Source organism: Pinus tabuliformis, chromosome 8, assembly GCF_031772625.1.
Source record: "Pinus tabuliformis cultivar Carrire ecotype Pingquan chromosome 8, CPIR1, whole genome shotgun sequence".
NCBI lineage: Eukaryota > Viridiplantae > Streptophyta > Pinopsida > Pinales > Pinaceae > Pinus > Pinus tabuliformis.
This window is the reverse complement of record NC_142294.1, coordinates 1,614,942,345-1,614,961,450: the sequence shown is the minus strand read 5'-3', so window position 1 is coordinate 1,614,961,450 and position 19,106 is coordinate 1,614,942,345. Positions and strand designations below refer to the sequence as shown.

The following is a 19,106-nucleotide window of genomic DNA, read 5'->3' as shown; positions in this document are numbered from 1 at the left end:
ATTTGGTGCCCATTTATGTGTCCTTGTTTTTGCCCAATTTGATATCCTTTTGTATGCCATGTTTTGTTCCCTTCTTTGTGTCAACTATTGCACAATTTTTCACTTCTAATTTAAAACACTTTGTATGTCAATTGTTTGCATTTTGTATTAATTCCTAGTTTAACATCCAATTTTGCATCCATGGTTACATCCGCATTTGACTTCTTATATAGAGTATATTTTTCATTACATATATGACCCCCTTTATAGATTCATAGTGAAATATATGATAGTTTCTAAATATCATTAAAGCAGATATCACAATTCAAAATCATTTGTAAATAAATTTAAGAGAAATTGACAACATCCATCCAAAAAAATAACAATGTGTCATTAACAATTTTCAAAACATGTATAAAATAGCAACATAATACTAATAAAATCAGTATTATTTTTAATCAAAACAAGTAAAATTCAAATATGATTAACAAATAAAAATATTTCATGAATATCGTTATTCTACGATAAATTAACATCATACATAAATCAAACTCATCGTATGATTACAAAATCAAAATGTCTCATTGATATAGGGTAAATTCACAACACCCATCTAAACATAACAATGTCATTCTACACAATAATTTCTTCATAAAAAACAATGCATGTGCATGCCTAGCTACCACCACCAAGATCATCCTCATGATCATCTTGACCATCCTCATTACTCTGATCCACATCATCACCAACACCGCAACTATCATCATCATCTCCTCCTTCACCACCATCATCCTCATCCTCGTCCTCATCATCTCCTGATATATGTTGAACATAATTTGGATCATCGTCTTGGCAATCATTACCTATAGCATTCTGACAAAAAAAATCAATATTACATGTTAGTATTAATTACATAACACAACGCATGTTTTTTTTATACAATGTTAACCATAAAATGAGGTAAGATATAATATCTAATAGTACTAAAAAATAAAATGAAAATATGGTTTGAAAGTATATTGGAAATCCAACTAAAATTACATACCATAGAGTCCATCCAAACAACAAATTCAACCCATCTCTTTTGCTGCAGCACCTCCTTTTCCAAATGATTTGGAGGTCTTCCATATTTTAGTTCCTATCAATCAGTAAATAGGGAGAAATTAGATAACAATGACTTTCTTCTAGTACAAAATTTATTAAAAAAATATCACATGTTTAATATACTTACAAAGGTTGTTATCAGTGCTTTTAAACCTTTCTGGCCACTACGATGAGTGACTTTTGTCTTGGTTAACCTCGCCTTGGATGCCTTGTCCTTAAACATAAACCAATTCAATTTATTTTCACATAAATACATGTCTAAGATACTTATAAGTATTAATACATTCTAAATAATGTTTAATGAAAAATTCAATACCTGAATGCTCTCATTGCCGGCTTTTCTTTGTGCATCCAACTTCTCATATGATTTTACAAGTTCTTTCCATACTTTAAAAGGTATGTCAATAGGTCTTTGTTTCAGTCTTTGATCTTGAGGCATTTTTTTAATTTTTATTGTTTGGTTAAAAATTTTGGTTAAAAAAAACCGAAAAAGTAATTCACATCAATGGCATGGGGACTCTATGGATATGTGTAAAAAAATGGCTATAAAGAAAACATCCAAAAAACATATGAGCTCTCCCTTTGATGGTCACTTGGCGCATATGGCTGGAAAGGAACAACTTCATTTTTGAAAATCAAGGACAATCCTTTCTCAAAGTCCTTCCTAATATTTGCTCCAAATGTCTTAAAATGAAAAACAAAATTCAAACGTCATCCTTAAACATCTCCCTTAAATATAACGTTGGACCATAAATTCTTCATTTTTATTGTTATCGGCTCTGGAATGATTTTTCTATATGCAATTATATAATGAAATATGTGTGCACTAATGAAAAAACATTGAGTTTCATTTTTCATAATCACAAACAATGAAAAAAGAATCACACGTAAATAGCATCATTTTGGAAATTTTATATTTATTAAAAATCTTTAACATGTTTTCCTCCCATATCTCATAAAAAGGTGTGAAATTTTTTATATACTCTCCAATAAGCACTACAACAAAACCAGCGATTTGGAGGTTTTACACTAAGTTTTTCAACATCGAGCTTACTAGGGCTTGCACCACCGGGGTTATTAGTAAGAATCTCATGAGGTTTTCATAGCCATGATTATTAGAATCAAAATAGTAGGATTTGCACTAAAAAATAGTTCATAGTGCTTTCCTGCTGGGGAGAAAATCACAAGTTCAACTTCTACAGTGCAGAGCACCGAGAGCTCGTAAGCTTTCTTCAGCAATCCACCTACCTTTGGAAAATGTAGCCTGCCTGCTGGCGATGTTCTCAATCCTCTTCCTCTGCATCTTTCCCCTCACGATTCTTGTATGTCCTCTTTCGTTTTTCCCTCCAAACAAACCCTCTCAAATTGAGAAAGCAGAACAACTCACTCGATGAGAATCCGAATCCAATTATCGCTTCTAACAATAACCCAATACGATACCAGAAGTGATTACACAAAACCTCATTGACTCTTCATTTGTTTGGAAAAGAGCCAAGCATAAACTTCTGACGAGGGTTTCCGTCTCAAGTCTGGCTCGCAGGACGTCGCTTAGTCAATTGCGAGAAAAGTTTTCCACCTGCCTGTCACATACGGTTTGTCACACTATATATTAAAATAAGGTTGATCATACTAACAATAAGGTTGTATAGTGTAAAAGGAGGGCTCTCCTAACTGCATTTGGTTGGTTTATAGAAAAGATTGCTGGAATGTGTAATGTGAATGCTCTGCTAACTGTTTTTTAAGCATTTGGAAGTATTAAAACCCCCTAGGATAATTAATCTAAGACCTGTTAATTAATGTGTAAAGATGGCTATTGTCCTTGGGCTACCTTAGCTATTCGTGTTTAGTGATCTGTGGTATTATGACTCCTCAAGTCACTATTAAACCATGAGAACCATGCCCAGGCAGACTAGTGTGACATTGTGGATGAGAACCAAAACTAGACTCATATAACCTCCTTTTTCATCCTTTAAATTGCAGAATTAACTGACTGTTCTAGTAATCGTTCTTGAGCACCTGAAGATGTGCACCCTAAATAATAAGAATAATACCTTGTAACATATGAATAGTCCATCCTGTGCATGTAGGATATGCACATGAGGTCCAATAAAATCACTAACTAGAATACCAGGTGTTATTAAAGCCTCTACAGGTTGATATATATGAATGTTACAGTGTGCAGGAGTATGATTCAATTCCATACGAAAATACAAAACATCTGATAGGATTTCCTTATACCTCATAGGAAAACAACCATTGTCCCTTCTATAGATGAGCAGAATAAGTGCTTGGTTCTCTACACTAAATAAAGACAAAGTATAGTACTTATTGCTGACAAAATAGGATTTAAATCGCAGTTCAATTGCTTGACATTCAGCTGGTCACAGAATTGTAGAGTGCATAATCATAAGTGATGTTGCGAGCCTCATTGCTCAAAGTCTAAGGGTCTTGCGAGCCATAATCACAGCCATGTATGGAATATCTTGTGATTATGGCATTTTATGAGGTCAATTCTTGTGAAGACATTTCAGTTTATAATAAATTTTGAACCTCAACAGAGTTTTGGCAAGACCTGTCTGAGCTAGGACATCAACAACACAACTGATATGAATGACATAATCTAGCCTCAAGAGGGAGCCTCTTTTGTTTCATCACTCTAACAATCTATGAAGTGGTGGAAAGCATAACAACTTCCCCTTGAATATGACACCTAAACTGAGTACAAATCCTAAATGATGCAGCCTTTGGTGCATGTCTCTCAAAGTATCGATATTTCAAATGTTGAAAGCTCTTGTGCCCATTTGATATGCATTCGATTGCAGTTCCCCTGAAGAAAGAATCTTATAAAGGTGAGGCCATGGCCAATATGTTAGTCATATCCATTGGAGTTGCCATTGCTTGACAACTTTAGTGTGATCAGTCCCACCATGATTCACATGGGCTTCTACTCAACATTGGCTGTTGCTATTGTAAGAGTCTTCAAGCTCGTTGAACCCATAGTATTGATAAGTGTATTCTTTGGGTCTCTGGTTTTCAAATTCTGCCTATCTTTTCCTCTCAGTATCATTATTTCAAATGCTGAAAGCTCTAATTCCCATTGCTGTGTATTTGATTGTGGTTTCCCTGAAGAAAGAAGCTTATAAAGGTGAGCCCGAGGCCAATATGTTGGCCATATCCATTGGAGTTACTATTTCAGCTTATGGGGAGGCCAAGATGAATGCATGGGAGGTGATTCTCCAGTGAAGTGCAGTTGCATGTGAGACTACCCAATTGGTTCTCATACAAATTCCACGAACATCAAAAGGGATTAAGTTGAATCCCATCACATCTTTGTTGCTACTTGTTGCCTTGTTTTTCTCAGCACCCCCTGGGCCTTAGTAGAATACCCATTTCTGATAATCAGGGTCTCTTCCTTTGATTTGGATTACATGACATTCTGCTTGTGCCTTGGCTCTTAATCTTGCAGTGTTTCTTCTGATAGGAAAGACTTCAGCCTTGACTATGAATGTTGCTGGTCTTGTCAAGGACTGGTTGCTCATAACATAATCTTTGTCTGTAATAAATGAAAAGGTTACAGTCATAAACTTGAGTGGGTGTGGACTGGCTTTTCTGGCTGTCTGTTACTATAATCATTTGAAACTTCAAGCTCTCAAGTCCAATGACAACCAACCAACGTACCTCAGCAGTGCAGCTGATGCCAATGATGAAGGAGAAGGTTTGATAATGACGAGTGGGAGATTCTCAATCAGAGATTCAGAACCAATAGAGAAAAATCAAACTCAAGCTTCAGGATTAGGTATTTAGATCATTAATATTGTCTTGTGCTAGAGATTACTGTTCTTGGATTGGCTCCTCTATGCCCAGATCTATTTGCAGGGAACAGGCCAGTCATTCACAGTGAAGAAGATAATGACAAGATTAGTGTATAATGATGGACAGTATGGTGCCATGGTGCCAACCTAAATCTCAAGTAAGGAGACATCTGTTCATCAATTTGTCAAGAAGCATGGCCTACAATTCAATTTCTCTAAGCCTATCACTTCTTCCACCTGTCAAATAAATTGTTTCCTGTTTGTTTAGTTGACTATGGTTCTAATAAATATACTATTGTTTGATGTAAAAAGACAAAACAAAACAAAAAATATGGAAAGTTGTGACCCCATTTTCTAACTACAAATTGAAATCGGATTACCATAGTGACCACCTCTGCTTATTGGAATCAAAAAGGGGGTGGGTTATGCACAATCCTCTGTATCATTTTCTATTACCAGAGATAATTAAAGCCACCCTAAACTCAAGTCTTAACTATGCTGATAGGGTGTTTGGGGAGGGGGATCCCTTACCAACCCACTATAATCTGCACAAAAGCATCCTAAGAACATATGCAAAATGCTCTCCTATCATCTAATGTCCAAGCAAGGAAACTCTTGAAAATATTATCTCTGCTCTGCTGAATGTAGGGCTAGTCTAATAGGTGGAAGGTGCCATACTCTGGATCAGTCTGGAGCTGGTTTACCCCTAATGGGTGGAAGGTGCCATACTCTGGATCAGTCTGGAGCTGGTTTACCCCTAATGGGTGGAAGGTGCCATACTCTGGATCTGTCTAGAGCTGGTTTACCCCTAATGGGTGGAAGGTGCCATACTTTGGATCTGCAAAGTATCTGTCTGGAGCTGGTCCATAACTCGCTCTGATTATGTATGGCCTAGTCTAATAGGTGGAAGGTGTCATACTCTGGATTAGTCTGGAGTTGATTTACCCCTAATGGGTGGAAGGCGCCATACTCTGGATCTGTCTGGAGCTGGTCCATAACTCGGTCTGATTATGTATGATCTGTAACCTAATATGGCACAACCCCGAACAGGCATCAAAGATGTTGATTGACCACCAAGGCAGAAGGTTGAGGTGAGATCCCATCTAAAGTTGGAAGGAAAGAAACTATGGATAAAATCTTGGCTGCTCCTCTGAATCCGAGGTAGAATAACAGTTAGGAAGTACCCTGTGTAAATGATGAAACAACATAGAAATGCTCCCTTAGTGCTTCCAGATGTATACCAATTAATGAGCATTCAAGTGTTATTTCAAATATGAATCAAATTTGAAACAATGTCAAAATTTTCCAAAATTCAAGAGAGCAGTGCTGTAAATGAAATCAAAGTTTAGATTCCAACATACAATGGTCAAACTAGTGCCAAATAAACACATTAATGATGTTCAGATATGACAGAAAGACACCAGCACCAAAGCACAAGACTATGTATGTAAAACAATGCATCCACAATAATAATAATAAAAAATAAAAATAAAAAATAGAAGATATATACTAGTTCCAAAACAAGAAAGTTTACATAACAATGATGCAAATAAACCCCAAAGTTTGATCATTCAGGACGTTAGCATGATCTCAAGAATTCTGCAGTAAAAGCTAGTACTTGAACTCCTAGTAATAGAAGATAGAACCAGTGTGATGCTAGTATTATTGAGTGGATGTTTGGGCTGTTATCAGCACTGATTTAGTTTTGGATATACCTGAGATATCAGTCATGCAAAAAATTTCAAAAAGGAAACGTTTTGACAGAGCAGAGTGTGATCTGGTTGCAGAGTAGCAAACCTTGTTCATAAATTCCAAAGGGCAGATAGATAGGCTTGTTCATGCGTTAATGTGAGTCTTTAGAAGATGTATCAAGCTATAAAATACCAAACCCATCATGAATACTTGCAGATTAGAATAATGTGATCTCAAACTCCAGACATCGAACTTCAATAACATAGATCATTCCAATTATATTAGTCAAATTGTTCATCTTGTTTTGGCATGACTCTGTCCTTGGAGATGTTCTCTGTTGCTAGATTTATCAGAATGATTGCAAGAAAGCAATGGAAACAGGCTAAAAATTAAACTGTTTATGCAGTCAATTGTTCCATCATGAAAGTGACTTGGAAGGCGTGGATCTCATGCATTTGAATGTTATGATGAGAAATAAATGATTATTATGCCATTTGTGTGTTTTATCTCTCATAAACAGATTCAGATCTGAAAAGAATTAGATTTGTAGCCCTGAACGTCAAGCAATTAGGGCAGAATTTATTCAACTTGCCAAGCAAGTTGTTCACCTTGATTTAGGGTCGACGCTTCTGTAATGTGTAGATCAAGAAAATGGTGCAACACTTACCCTAAATCCTTAGTATGTGAACTTACACAGGAACTAATGGAATTTTCAAGCCTCCTGCAAACAATTCTGCCTAAGGATAATGCAAATGACAAAAAGGTAATTTGTATCAACAGGATGACCAATGTCAAATATTTTTTTTTGGGAAGATTAGAAAACAGCCAGTCATGATTTTGTCAAAACTGAAAAATCAGTTGCCAGTCAGAAGATGCATATATTTTTGCCTAATTAATATATACATTTTTTTTCTTTGAAAAAAAAAAAGTCAAATATTATGTAGAATATTACAAGAAGGAACATAGGTTATCAATAAATGGATTCCAGCTATAACTGTGAAAAAAATTATTAACCTCGGAACCATTCTGCAATCACAAGAAATTAACATAAAAGCCACTTATCCCTGCCTGATAAATAAAATAAAATAAAAAATTAAGAAAAATCTCATCCAAGACTTTCACAATGAACTCTGGGAGCAAGAGTAAATCAAATTGAAATTGACCAGCCTCTGCCTTTTTCAATCTTAGAGGAAGTACTAAAGAATTTACAAACCGTTTCTCTGTTTTAAACATCTTATACACTCCAAGATAATTGAAAATTATTCCATTTAACCTGGGATATAGATCAGGACAGACCAATCCTGTAAAATACAATAGCAGTAGATTGAATAAACCATTAACTTGGGGAGGATGAAAAGAATATTTAGTTCCACAGAATTCTATAGAAAGAATAGGAAGTTCCACAAAATTGTAAAATAGAATTCATGGAATGCTAGATGACCAGTCTACAAATCACTTTTATTTAGCTTAGTTTATTTATTAGTGAAAAGTAACCTTAACTCAGCTGCAAACAGTTGTATCTTAGGCAACTACTCTCCATGGTCAGTCCAAATGGTGAATAGAATTCATACTTGCAATGTTCAGAAAGGTTCAAATCTCATGGGGATTATACTGGCCTTGACTCATGAGGACTTCTCACTCTATTCAATGAAGCAAAATAACTTGAGATAACTGCAAGCAACTAACTTGTTTCTGCCTTTCTGGAAAAAGTAATTGAACTCGAATTGTACCACCTTGCTGCAGCAAACACATAGTTAGAAAGCTATGTCGCACTGGCTTTGGGACGGGGGGTAGCAGGGATGGTGGGTAAGTTTCCGGAACCACCAGAGTGCACCCCCAAATTTTTCAGGGGATAGAAAGTTGGAGATGGCAATAATATATAAATTATTTTATATATTATTATAGTAATAGTAATAGTAATCATAAATATTTAAAATTTTGAAAATAATAAAATATTAAATATAATAATAATAATATTTTTTTCTTAATTCACCACGATAAATATAAAACATTTAAATAAATTCCAATTGCAAATAAGAAACACTGTGAATAAGAATTTAAATAAATTCAAAGAGAAAATTTAAATAGATCCCAAAAGCCACCGTTGATGCCCACCCCCCTGACAATGATAAAGATTATAAATATAGTCAGGGATAAGAATTGCAGAGGAATAGCAAGTATTGACTGAGAGTATGATGCACTGGAGTCTGTGAGTGCCAGCACCGCAGAAAGGAATTGCTGAGAACAATTTTAGAATGATATGCTGAGATGACAGGTAGGATTTAGAAAATTAGAAGCAGGTAGGATTTAGACTTCAGGCAGGTGCAGGGATGGATTTAGGTTATATATATCTATATATATATAGATATAATCTTGAACTGTCAGTAGGTTCAAGGGTCAGTTGACTGTCCCAGATATTTTTGTGAGGGATGGATTGGGAATGCCCTAGAAGTTCCCATGTCTCCAATGATGCCCCCAGCTATTCTGGGACATTCCCAAGCCATTTTTAAGTCCCAAAAACACTGGAATGCAGGGTACAAGGGATTTGTCATCAGGCACATGTTGACTCTCCATGCAACATAGTTGGAAAGTAAGAGAGATATGGGAGACACGAGTTGAAAAAAAAAAAATTAAAAAAAAAAGAGTCTGAAGTACAAGTTAATTACAAAAATGTAGATGAAAGTAAGAATGACCAAAAATTCTTTCAGTACGAATGACCAAAAACACTCCAGTGGTATTTCATTAAAGAACATAAGTTTATTATTTTGAATCCTGACTGTCTTCTCCCATATAATCAACTTCTAAAAGGTTAAAAATTCCTCTAATGTTTAGCAAACAGACAAGTTGCTGAGTCGAGAGAACAAAGGAAGGCAAGTAGCATCTGTCTCCCTCTCAACCCTGCACATCCTACCCCGCACCTAGAATGGTTTCGCTTACTGTAGAGGAGATTCTGTAGCACATAAACAAAAAACTTAAGAGCCACCCTTATTGTCTTTAGCATAAACACTCTCAATAACGAAAAAGAATTTGACTTTGTGTTTAAAATGGCAAATGCATAATGTAGAAGTAGTTTTAGATAAGCTAACTCTAGCTGCTTAGTACTTACTAGATTAGGAATGACTGCCACAGGTTATTCATGGATATAAATTTTAAGATAATGTGTTGGATAGCAAAAGGTTAGAATATGATTTTTATTAGTATATTTGTTGTACTTTGAACTGCAGCATTTTGCTTGGAACTGGATACAACTTACGCTTAATTAATTAAGATAAGCTAACTATAGCTGATTAGTAGAATGGGGACGGATTTCAGTGGTTGTTAATAGTAAATTAAAAGTTGGATGAAAAAGTGTTAGAATGAAACTTTTATAAGTTTAGGTTTGTTGTACTTTGAGCTGCAATATTTACTCAGAACTGAATAAAACTTATGCCTGATTAATAGTACATGCAACAAAATATTCAATATGAACATATAAGGGTTTAAACCAGGAATTTCAAGTAAGGAGATGTTAAAGTCCTCTCTTTTTTTGAAAGATGTAAAGCAATGAAAAATATAGCACATACTCAGAATCAACAGGGGAAACCATTATTATCCTCATTTTGTTACAAGTTGTATTTTAATAAAATCTTAATTACCCCAAAAATCAAAGCATGCAGCATGAAACGATATTGAAGACGACTGTGCTGAGATATTATCTAAACAGCACTGTTGAATGAAAAGAAATTCAAACTTCCTAATGCCAATCATTTTCTGGGAATGGAACCTAAGCAACATTAAGCTAATTAAGACTCAAAATTTCTGTATTTAAATTTCATAGACAATTTAATTCCTCCAGAGCAGATGGCTTCTCATTGACTTGAAGTGTTTTGAGCTGTATTTTTCACTCAATTTAGGTTCAGCGAGTCATACGATTAGCCCTTGTCACATGCCAACCAGAGGTCACAAGTTCAAACTGTGCAGAATCAACAATTGCAAAAGTAAACCTCTCAACGAGCCACTCAGTTCTGCACTTCAACATGTTACATAACACACAAAAGTTCTCGCATTATCTAGAAGCGTGATGATTCATGTTTACAGCCCTAAATTTGATCAACTTAGCAAATCGTTAACAACAAAGACTCAACGAGAACCCTTTTAACATAATGCTACAATTCATTTGAAGGTAAAGCTCAACCTACATGCATAAAACTTCAAATAACATAACAATCAACCCTCAACATAGCATGATAGCCCTTTACACATGCCAGCCAGAGGTGACGAGATCAAGCCCTGGGGTCACCGATTGCCAAAGGCAACATCTCAATGACCTAACAAGTTATGTTCTTTCCGCCACTGTGATCAAAAACTTCTAGGATTTTCTATCTAGCGACTTCATTGATTATCTGTGAAGTTAAGACAGGCTATCCTGATATTTGAACTTTTACCCATGGAAATTAATCTCTCATTCGAAAGGAACACTTCAGTGATTATCTATGAACTTAGGACAGGCTGTCGTGATATTTTAGTTTCACACACGGCCATAGAGTTTTGCTTTTAAATGAATACCTCATTGATTATCTCTAAAGTTAGGACAGGCCGTTGTGATATTGGAAGTTTTAAGCATCGAACCGCGGTTTGCTTTTAAAGAAATTGAAATGCTACGTCGGAAGTGATTGTTATCGGGTTTACAGATCCAGTGTAAAAAACATTGGGATTAAATGTTAGAAGTCTAGGATGTAGTGATTTCATGCACTATATTTTTTTAAGTTAGGACGGGCTTAATAAACCTCTAGAATTGTCTAGATGATTAAATCATCGCCTAAATTCGATCTGCATAACTCGAAGAAAACCGTTTTGGGCAAAAAAAAATGCAATTCATTTTAAGGCAAAGCTCAACTTCCATGCTTGAAACCTGAAATATCATAACCCGTCCTAACTTTACAATTTATCAAAGAAATCACTACATTCTGAACTCATCAAGAGAACTAACGCTTCGCATTTCATTTTTGAAAATCATTCGTCACAGGCTATCTCTAAAACGCAACAAGAACCTCTTTATCACGAATTCTTTTAAAGGAAAAAGCTCAATTTTCTTGAAAATATAAATAACGCAACAGCATGCCCTAACTTGAAAAATGATCCATGAAATTGGTACCTGGGAAGCTTGAACGAGCTCGTCCAGGGAAGCCGGAGGTGGCAGCTATTGCTGCTTCTGGTTGTGATAGACCGTGCCTAGTTTCTCTTTAACTCCATGTTTGCTGAGTGAAAACCCTCGCAGCTTCCTCAGAGAAGACTTCATTTTCGCTACAGAGATTTTATGCTTCAGAAACAAAACCTCGAATCACCGTCTTAAAATGCAGAAAACCCCCCCGTCCTGAATCTGTCCGAACTCCATTACGCAAACCTCGCAATAGCCCCTCTGAAACGGTCAAGACATTATTGAGGGTCTTGGTATGAACGGGCATGCTGAAAATGCTCTTGGGCTCTTTTCTCAAATGGAGCACAGTGGCATGAAGCCAACCTACATCACATTCGTGGGTGTTTTGACTGCATGCAGTCATGCCACAACATCTCTGTCAAGACATTTTGTCAAACAATAGACGTGCCATTTCAATACTTGCACATTTCGAATAAAGATCTGTGAGGGAGGTATATACAAAGATGTTGATCTCAATCTCATTTCTAATCATGTAACTATGCACACACTTACCTCGTTGAAGAGCTTCGACCTATGTACATGCTCGGAGAACACTAACCATAGTAACGGGACCCGGTACCACCTCCTCTAGCAGCATTTGATGGAAAAGTGTCAATGCCTCATAGGCATGTCCATTCTGAGAATATCCAACAATCATTGAGTTCCATGACACCAAATCTCTCTCACACATTTTGTTAAACACTTGGCGTGCGTTCTCTATACTTCCACATTTTGCATATAGAGCAAGAAGGGCGTTCCCCACAAATAGATTGCAATCCAATCCGGCTCTTATTATAAAATGATGAACCTTCATCCCCTTCAGAATAAAGGGAAGAATGAGTTCATCGGGCTGTATGCCTTTCTGCCGCATTTGGGAATAGAGTAGGAGGGCTTCCTCACAGGGTCCATTCATGGCGTACCCTCTGATGGGCACATTCCATAAAACACAGTCCCGTTTAGGGGAATTTTCAAAAACCAGTCGTGCATAATTCATGTGGTCGACTTTGTATAGAGGTTTATTAGTTTGCTTAGCAAGAAAATATTTCCATGAAACCCAAATCTGAATATGTGTGTACAAGCTTGCAAATATGAAGCCACACCTTCGTAAGTATCAATAACGGCGTTTGGCTTCTGTGTCTGTTTCTGTTTGTCAGTGGTTTTGCATTTAATGGTAGTGGAAGCTACAGTTGGGCTACGACAATGGATGAGATAGGCATCGCCATTGATGTTGATGTTAGAGTGTGCATGAATATTTAAAAGAGAAAGACACCCCATGTATTTATTTCCAAATTAGTAATTAGTATACGGTAAGCTTCTTCGCAATCATAATACAGGGAACCCTTAATGCAAGAAATGTTACATGTAGAAAGCGAGAATAGCTAGAGTTTTTATTTTTTATCGGGAGAGGAGAATACATAAAATTGCAGAAATGTTACATTGGAAAGCGAGAATAGCTAGAGTTTTTCTTCTTACAAGGAGAGGAGAATTTGAGAAATTTTATATTGGAGCAATACTTAACAACACTCTTAATTGGGGTTTAGTGGGCTTTGGGTCCAGATTTTGAACCAAAGCTCTGATACCATGTGTAAGGGCCTGTTTCCTATTATGAGAGCCTCAACCTATTATACACTAATAGATCTATTTTCTCGCTGGTTTAAAAGTTAAAAATAAAAGAACTTGTTGGTCTTCTCACATAGCTTTAAACATTTAACATCTTATCATTTTATCATAAGCAACATAAGTTAAGGTGAGCATTCTATTGATATCAACTTGACAAGAGTAGTCCAGGGAAAAATACCTGTTCTGGCGGTTGATGATGATATCTTTGTCTTATAGCTCCAGCTGAACGCTCCTTCTGACCGACCCAACCGGATTTACCTCCCAGCCAACTAGGAAATAAATTCCTAGCCCAGGAAACCTCCACAGGTTCCCTAGCCCTCCATGCCCAAGTCCAACCAGATATAGTGTGTCCTCAAGAAAAATGTGCAAAACTAGATAATGATACTTTCCTCCTCTCAAACCCAAGAAACCTCCACAGGTTTCCAAGGTCTCCCAAAATCATAACAAGGCCAAACAATCACAACCAACCCCCACAATCCTAAGCAAGACTCCAACTCCCCCTTTTCTTCCTTCCCCCTTCCCTTTTTATATCCTCTTTCCTCAACCACCTCTCATTAATGTCATTAACTCTCACCCATCCTTGGTTGACTTCTCTTCTAAGCTAGGAGTACATTTGGAATTGTGACATGAATATAAAATTGAGAATTTAATGGGAAAGAATCATGTCTTCTCCCAAGTAATCTGAAAAGTACATTTGGGAATGTGAAGTGTAATTACATGGAGAGGACCATGTCTTCTCCTTAGTAAATGTGAGGGTACATTGGGGAATGTGAAATGAATAAATATATATTGATGATAAGATGGAGAGGACCATGTCTTCTCCTTAGTAAATGTGAGGGTACATTGGGGAATGTGAAATGAATAAATATATATTGATGATAAGATGGAGAGGACCATGTCTTCTCCTTAGTAAATGTGAGGGTACATTGGGGAATGTGAAATGAATAAATATATATTGATGATAAGATGGAGAGGACTATGTCTTCTCCCAAGTAAATGTGAGGGTACATTGGGGAATGTGAAATGAATAAATATATTTTGAATTAATGGAAGGAGACCATATCCTACATAATATTCAAATTGAGAAGGTAAGTGGGGAATTTGAATAATGGAAATCATAAATTTATTTTAGACCAATATTTCTCAATATTTTCAGATAATGTAAATATTAACACAATTTGTAGGATAAGATTTAAGTGGGGCATTACAGTTTTGATGTAGTTTTTGCCTTGAAAAATGATTATTGTGATTGTAATGGTGAGAAATTATTCTATAAACAGTGTTAAGTGTTATTTAGAATAAATGAGAAATTCTTTTTGAATATATAAGATTAATCTTTGAGAGAATAGAAATATATTCCCTAATTATCACATAAACAAGGGGTTAATCTTGCATTTAGTGCTTTATCTCTGTAGAGTTTCGCTAAACAAAGGGAATACCTCCTCCTGCGTGACTTCGATTGTCCCTCCCTCTTACAGGATTGCAAAGCATTAAGAATTGAATCTTCTTTATTTTAAAGATGTAGTCTTGTCGAATATACCAAAAACATAGTAGGATTCTTTCATTATTGACAAAATCAAGCACATGTGCAAGGGAAGTATTCATCTATGGATGGTTAACAAGTTCATTAATAACTACAAGCAAACGCTTTAAACTATGTATTTAATGATCTCTAGTCATCATCTAAAGAGTTCAAGAATCAAATCAATTCCAACCTAAGTTCTAAGTATATGGTAAACCTCTACTCTAGAGGTTCTATTATTGTAAAATTTCACAACTATGGAAGTTGTGGCAAGGTCTCAAAGGAGGGACTTTCTTTTTGGGGCAAAACTAACCTTTTTTCAAAAGATAGTTTCTATAATTGAATCCATCTTCAATATCCATTTCTTCAACCCCACTCTGCCGGATTTGAATATTGAATCCCCCCTACTTATTTTGGGATGAGATGATCTTTCAAAAGGCAACATAAATATATTGGGGACTTACAACAATATACAAACTAAGCAAGGAAGGGTATACACACATGTGTTAGAATTTGAATTGAAGTTGACTTGAGCAAAGGTATAACAATGCATATTTAATTAAATATTGGTGATTTTAACAACCACTTCCATTAGATTAAAATAATGATACTTTATGTGTATCTATATGCAAAGACAAAATACTTGAAAGGCACCTTCCCAACAACAAAGGTCATTATAAGAAAAATGGAAAAATAACAAGTTGATGGGTGGTATGATTGAATGAAGAATCAAAGGGCAAGAAAGAAGAGACATCCAAGTTTAGTCCTAATAAAAGATGTTATGGCCCCTTCCAAGGAGTGCGTTATTAAGAGGGACACAAACATGATCATGGAGTATGTGCTAAAGTCTTATGGGAGAAATAGGAAGCATGTGAATGAGATATTATGGATTTCAAAAGAGAAATCATGTTATTCAATCCAATAGAAGCAAGGGGATTGGTGCTACTTGAGACTCCATAAGCTCTAAATCAATTGGTGAAAGCAAGAAGTCTAAAAGATAAATGCAAAGAAAGGAATATCCATCTATGTACAAATCTACAATAAATAAATTCAAAATTATACAGTGTTTCCATATAGACAATGTTAGGTCCCTATAACACTAGTGATTCCCCCATTACTAGTGTCATTGTGGCCCTTACTGTTATTGTTGTGCCCTTATTGTCCCCATATTGTTATTATTGTGCCCCATAGAAGCCCACTATTGTTATTTTTGTGCCCTTATATTATTATTGTTATGTTGACTTTGATTATATTGTGACCCCTTAGACTCCTATATATAGAAATGAGGCTTTGTCATTTGTATCATCCAATAATTGTTCTTTTGTGTAATGTAAAGGAGGTTGCCCCCTCGAAGAAGCTGATTTCTAAGTTGTTGATCTATCTTTTCTATCTTTTTGTGAGTTGGTTTCATAACAGACAACCTAGGTTCGAACCCTAAAAAGTGTAGGGTCTTTGTGAGTGTTTGTGAGGGAATGTGTTTGACATCACATAATTGGATTCCCTTCATCATCAAAGAGACATGTGTCCCAAAAGTCAATTTGGTTTAAGTGGATGTTAATATGATACATTGTATATTTTCTGAGGGTAGTAGCACAATTGGAAAAAAGCATGTTGGCAAGCCCTTGTGTATCCAAGTGATCGAAAGTTCAATCCCCCAGACATATCTCACCAATTGAACTTAAAAAAAATATGATACATTGTATATTGCAAAGCCATTAAGTTAAGTAATGACCTTGGCAAACCCAAATATTTAATTAGAATTTAAGCTCAAACACAACATTAGAAATGAAACCTTCACTCTAGATCTAAGGATAAGGGGTCAACATTGGATATTGGATACAAGACAAGGTGATCAAATGTATCTCTTGGACTAGCAATTTTTACAAAGGAATACAAATTTTAATGCTTATATTAACATGTATGTATAATATAATAATGAAATAGTCACTCTTTAGTTCATGGATAAAAGTGTTGGTGTGGAAGGAAATCTCAAGGGATGTGTCACTATAGTCATAAAAATTTCATTTATTGTGGCACATGGAGAACTTATTAATTGAGTGTAGCTTTAAAAATGGATAGGAGTGTTATCCTCCCCACCTAACTGCAATTCCTACAAATGACATATTTAGTGATTAATGAGTATATTGTTGTAATAATTTTGAACCCTGTGTTAAGAAATCCCTATGCAATCCAATTTAACTTATGTACCATCCTCAAAATGAGGAGAAGTCATTTGTGGGTTTCCTTAGAATGTGTATTTCAAGGAAGAATGTGTACTTTGTCGATATGTTGAAAGGTTTTACGGTCTTTGTGTTTTAGTGTACCATGTCATGTTTGGCATTGAGCGTTGGGTGTGTTGGAAGCCAACTCTTGGTAAACTCAAATACACTTGTCCTAAGGAGGGAGTTGGGGTTTTAAGGTTCTCTGGTTGTAAAAGCTTTCAAAGTCAATGTTTTTCATCCTCTTCTTGCATATTGCAGCCTCAAGGCCATTCGATGAGTTGGTGGTCATGCTTAAGGTTTTCATCCTATTCTTGCATTGTGCTTAAGGTTGATTGGTACCTTGTTCCATGAATTATGATCAACTTTGGGTCCTCTTTCAGTAGACACCTCCTAGCCACAGTATTAAAGGCAACATATTGGTTTCCTTTACTAATTTTAGCTTGTAATAAATTTAAATGTAATGGTTGTCACACGCGTTCATATACAACTACCTCATAACAAAGCTAACACAAGCACTTCTACCCATGCCTACATCACATCACAGAGGAGGAATCAATCAATATTATTCAATATCCCGCATTCGAGTATCCCTCCTTTGAGGATTCAATCCAACATTTATGGAGATCAGGTCATCCATTTACAATAACTAGCTTTGCCATATAGCATGTTCATATTCCTATTGTCATGGCCGAAAGTACCACCGACATATATCTTATGCAATACGAATAAATAATTAGAATGCCTCAATGGATGCAATTCATCCTATAATGCATAATGCATATATTAGATAACCCGAACCATAGGCTCTACTGTTTCAAAACAAAATCATTTATCATACATAATCAATAATCCGTCTGCCACAGTTGCATGACACGTTAACATGTGTATCTTAGGGATTATGCATAATTAATCAGAAGCACAGCATTGGATGCATAGCACAAATAACTTGTACCATAGTTTATACAGTCGAGCCTTAACCACAATTAACAAATTTGCATAGCGGCTCAAGCACGACTATTCACTATCTTAAAAAAAGACAGGTTAACACCAATTCTACATAAGATCCACATACTGTGACTGTAATTAGAATTTCATTTATGTGCTTCCATAAAATCATCTCATTAACGCCACATGCAGTGCATTTAAAACTCAAGCAAATTCTCTCATATGCTAAGGAATTTATAACATAGAGGGTAAGAAACCAATATACAGAACAATCCACGCAAGTGAGTCAAACTAGATCAAAAGAGAGAACGACACTTGGAAAACAGAGCACCGCTACCCAACCTAGAAATGACTCTTCAGTTCACCACCGAGTCGAGGTTCTTGCCATGGATCAACCGCCTCCAATTGATCTATGCAATGGGTATTTAATACCTTCTTTCATGATATGGTTTCCATTAGCGGTGTCTCGCTTTTATGGATCTTTTTATCCATTTGCGTAGGCTTATCTCATAAAAGCTCACCTTTCTCTCCCATGAGGATTTTCCTCATAGAAGATTGCCTTTCTCTCCCGCACAACTTTTATGTTTTTCTCAATGGATATTTATCTCCAATCCATCCAACTTATCTAGAATTAAATCGAGAAGCTTTACCATGAAAGAATTATCCTTTCCCATTCACCAATGTGATTTGGCAAGAATCTCATCTCTTGGTGTCTCGCTTTTCCAAGTGATTAATTTATTAATAATGTATTTACTTTTTATATTACACATCATACCTAGCTTTTCTCAGCTTAGGTTTGCAAAGTTTGACACACAAGGGAGGGGTGTTACATTTTGGATCCCTCTCTTTCCTTAAGATCCCTCCAACGACAGCTAGAGTTCTTAGATGACTGTAAGGAGGAAGCCCCTATTGGAAAGGGACAGACAGTTTGAAGGTGTCTATCTTGTTGGTAATTCCTATATCAAAAAGTTGTATTTTCATAGTCCAGGGGTTGGGAATACACAATTCCCATCCACTTGAGCTCAATTTTATCT

General features: G+C 35.9%; 2 protein-coding genes across 2 annotated transcripts; both read right to left on the bottom strand.

The window, feature by feature from the left end:
• Positions 1-520: 520 nt before the first annotated feature.
• On the bottom strand, positions 521-1,528 carry LOC149242242 (uncharacterized). Its single transcript, XM_089367659.1, has 4 exons — positions 1,400-1,528; positions 1,211-1,297; positions 1,025-1,117; positions 521-852 (listed from the first exon to the last, which is right to left on the bottom strand). Exons 1-4 carry the CDS (start codon positions 1,520-1,522, stop codon positions 655-657), a joined length of 501 nt encoding a protein of 166 aa, XP_089223785.1. The 5' UTR covers positions 1,523-1,528; the 3' UTR covers positions 521-654.
• A 10,353-nt stretch (positions 1,529-11,881) lies between these two features.
• Positions 11,882-12,757, bottom strand: LOC149242241 (pentatricopeptide repeat-containing protein At3g22690-like). The gene is made up of 2 exons (XM_089370798.1): positions 12,323-12,757; positions 11,882-12,139 (listed from the first exon to the last, which is right to left on the bottom strand). The coding sequence occupies exons 1-2, from the start codon at positions 12,755-12,757 to the stop codon at positions 11,882-11,884; spliced, it is 693 nt and encodes a 230-aa protein (XP_089226924.1).
• Positions 12,758-19,106: the final 6,349 nt, after the last annotated feature.

What these genes read in the sequence shown, in the direction of transcription:
- LOC149242241 (XM_089370798.1), bottom strand. Translation starts at nt 12,757, where the DNA reads ATGAATTATGCACGACTGGTTTTTGAAAATTCCCCTAAACGGGACTGT. An exon ending in TACCGGGTCCCGTTACTATG is followed by an intron (nt 12,140 to 12,322) that starts GTTAGTGTTCTC and finishes ATGTCTTGACAG; the next exon opens with AGATGTTGTGGCATGACTGC.
- LOC149242242 (XM_089367659.1), bottom strand. Translation starts at nt 1,522, where the DNA reads ATGCCTCAAGATCAAAGACTGAAACAAAGACCTATTGACATACCTTTT. An exon ending in AAGCACTGATAACAACCTTT is followed by an intron (nt 1,118 to 1,210) that starts GTAAGTATATTA and finishes ACTGATTGATAG; the next exon opens with GAACTAAAATATGGAAGACC. An exon ending in TTGTTTGGATGGACTCTATG is followed by an intron (nt 853 to 1,024) that starts GTATGTAATTTT and finishes TTTTTTTGTCAG; the next exon opens with AATGCTATAGGTAATGATTG.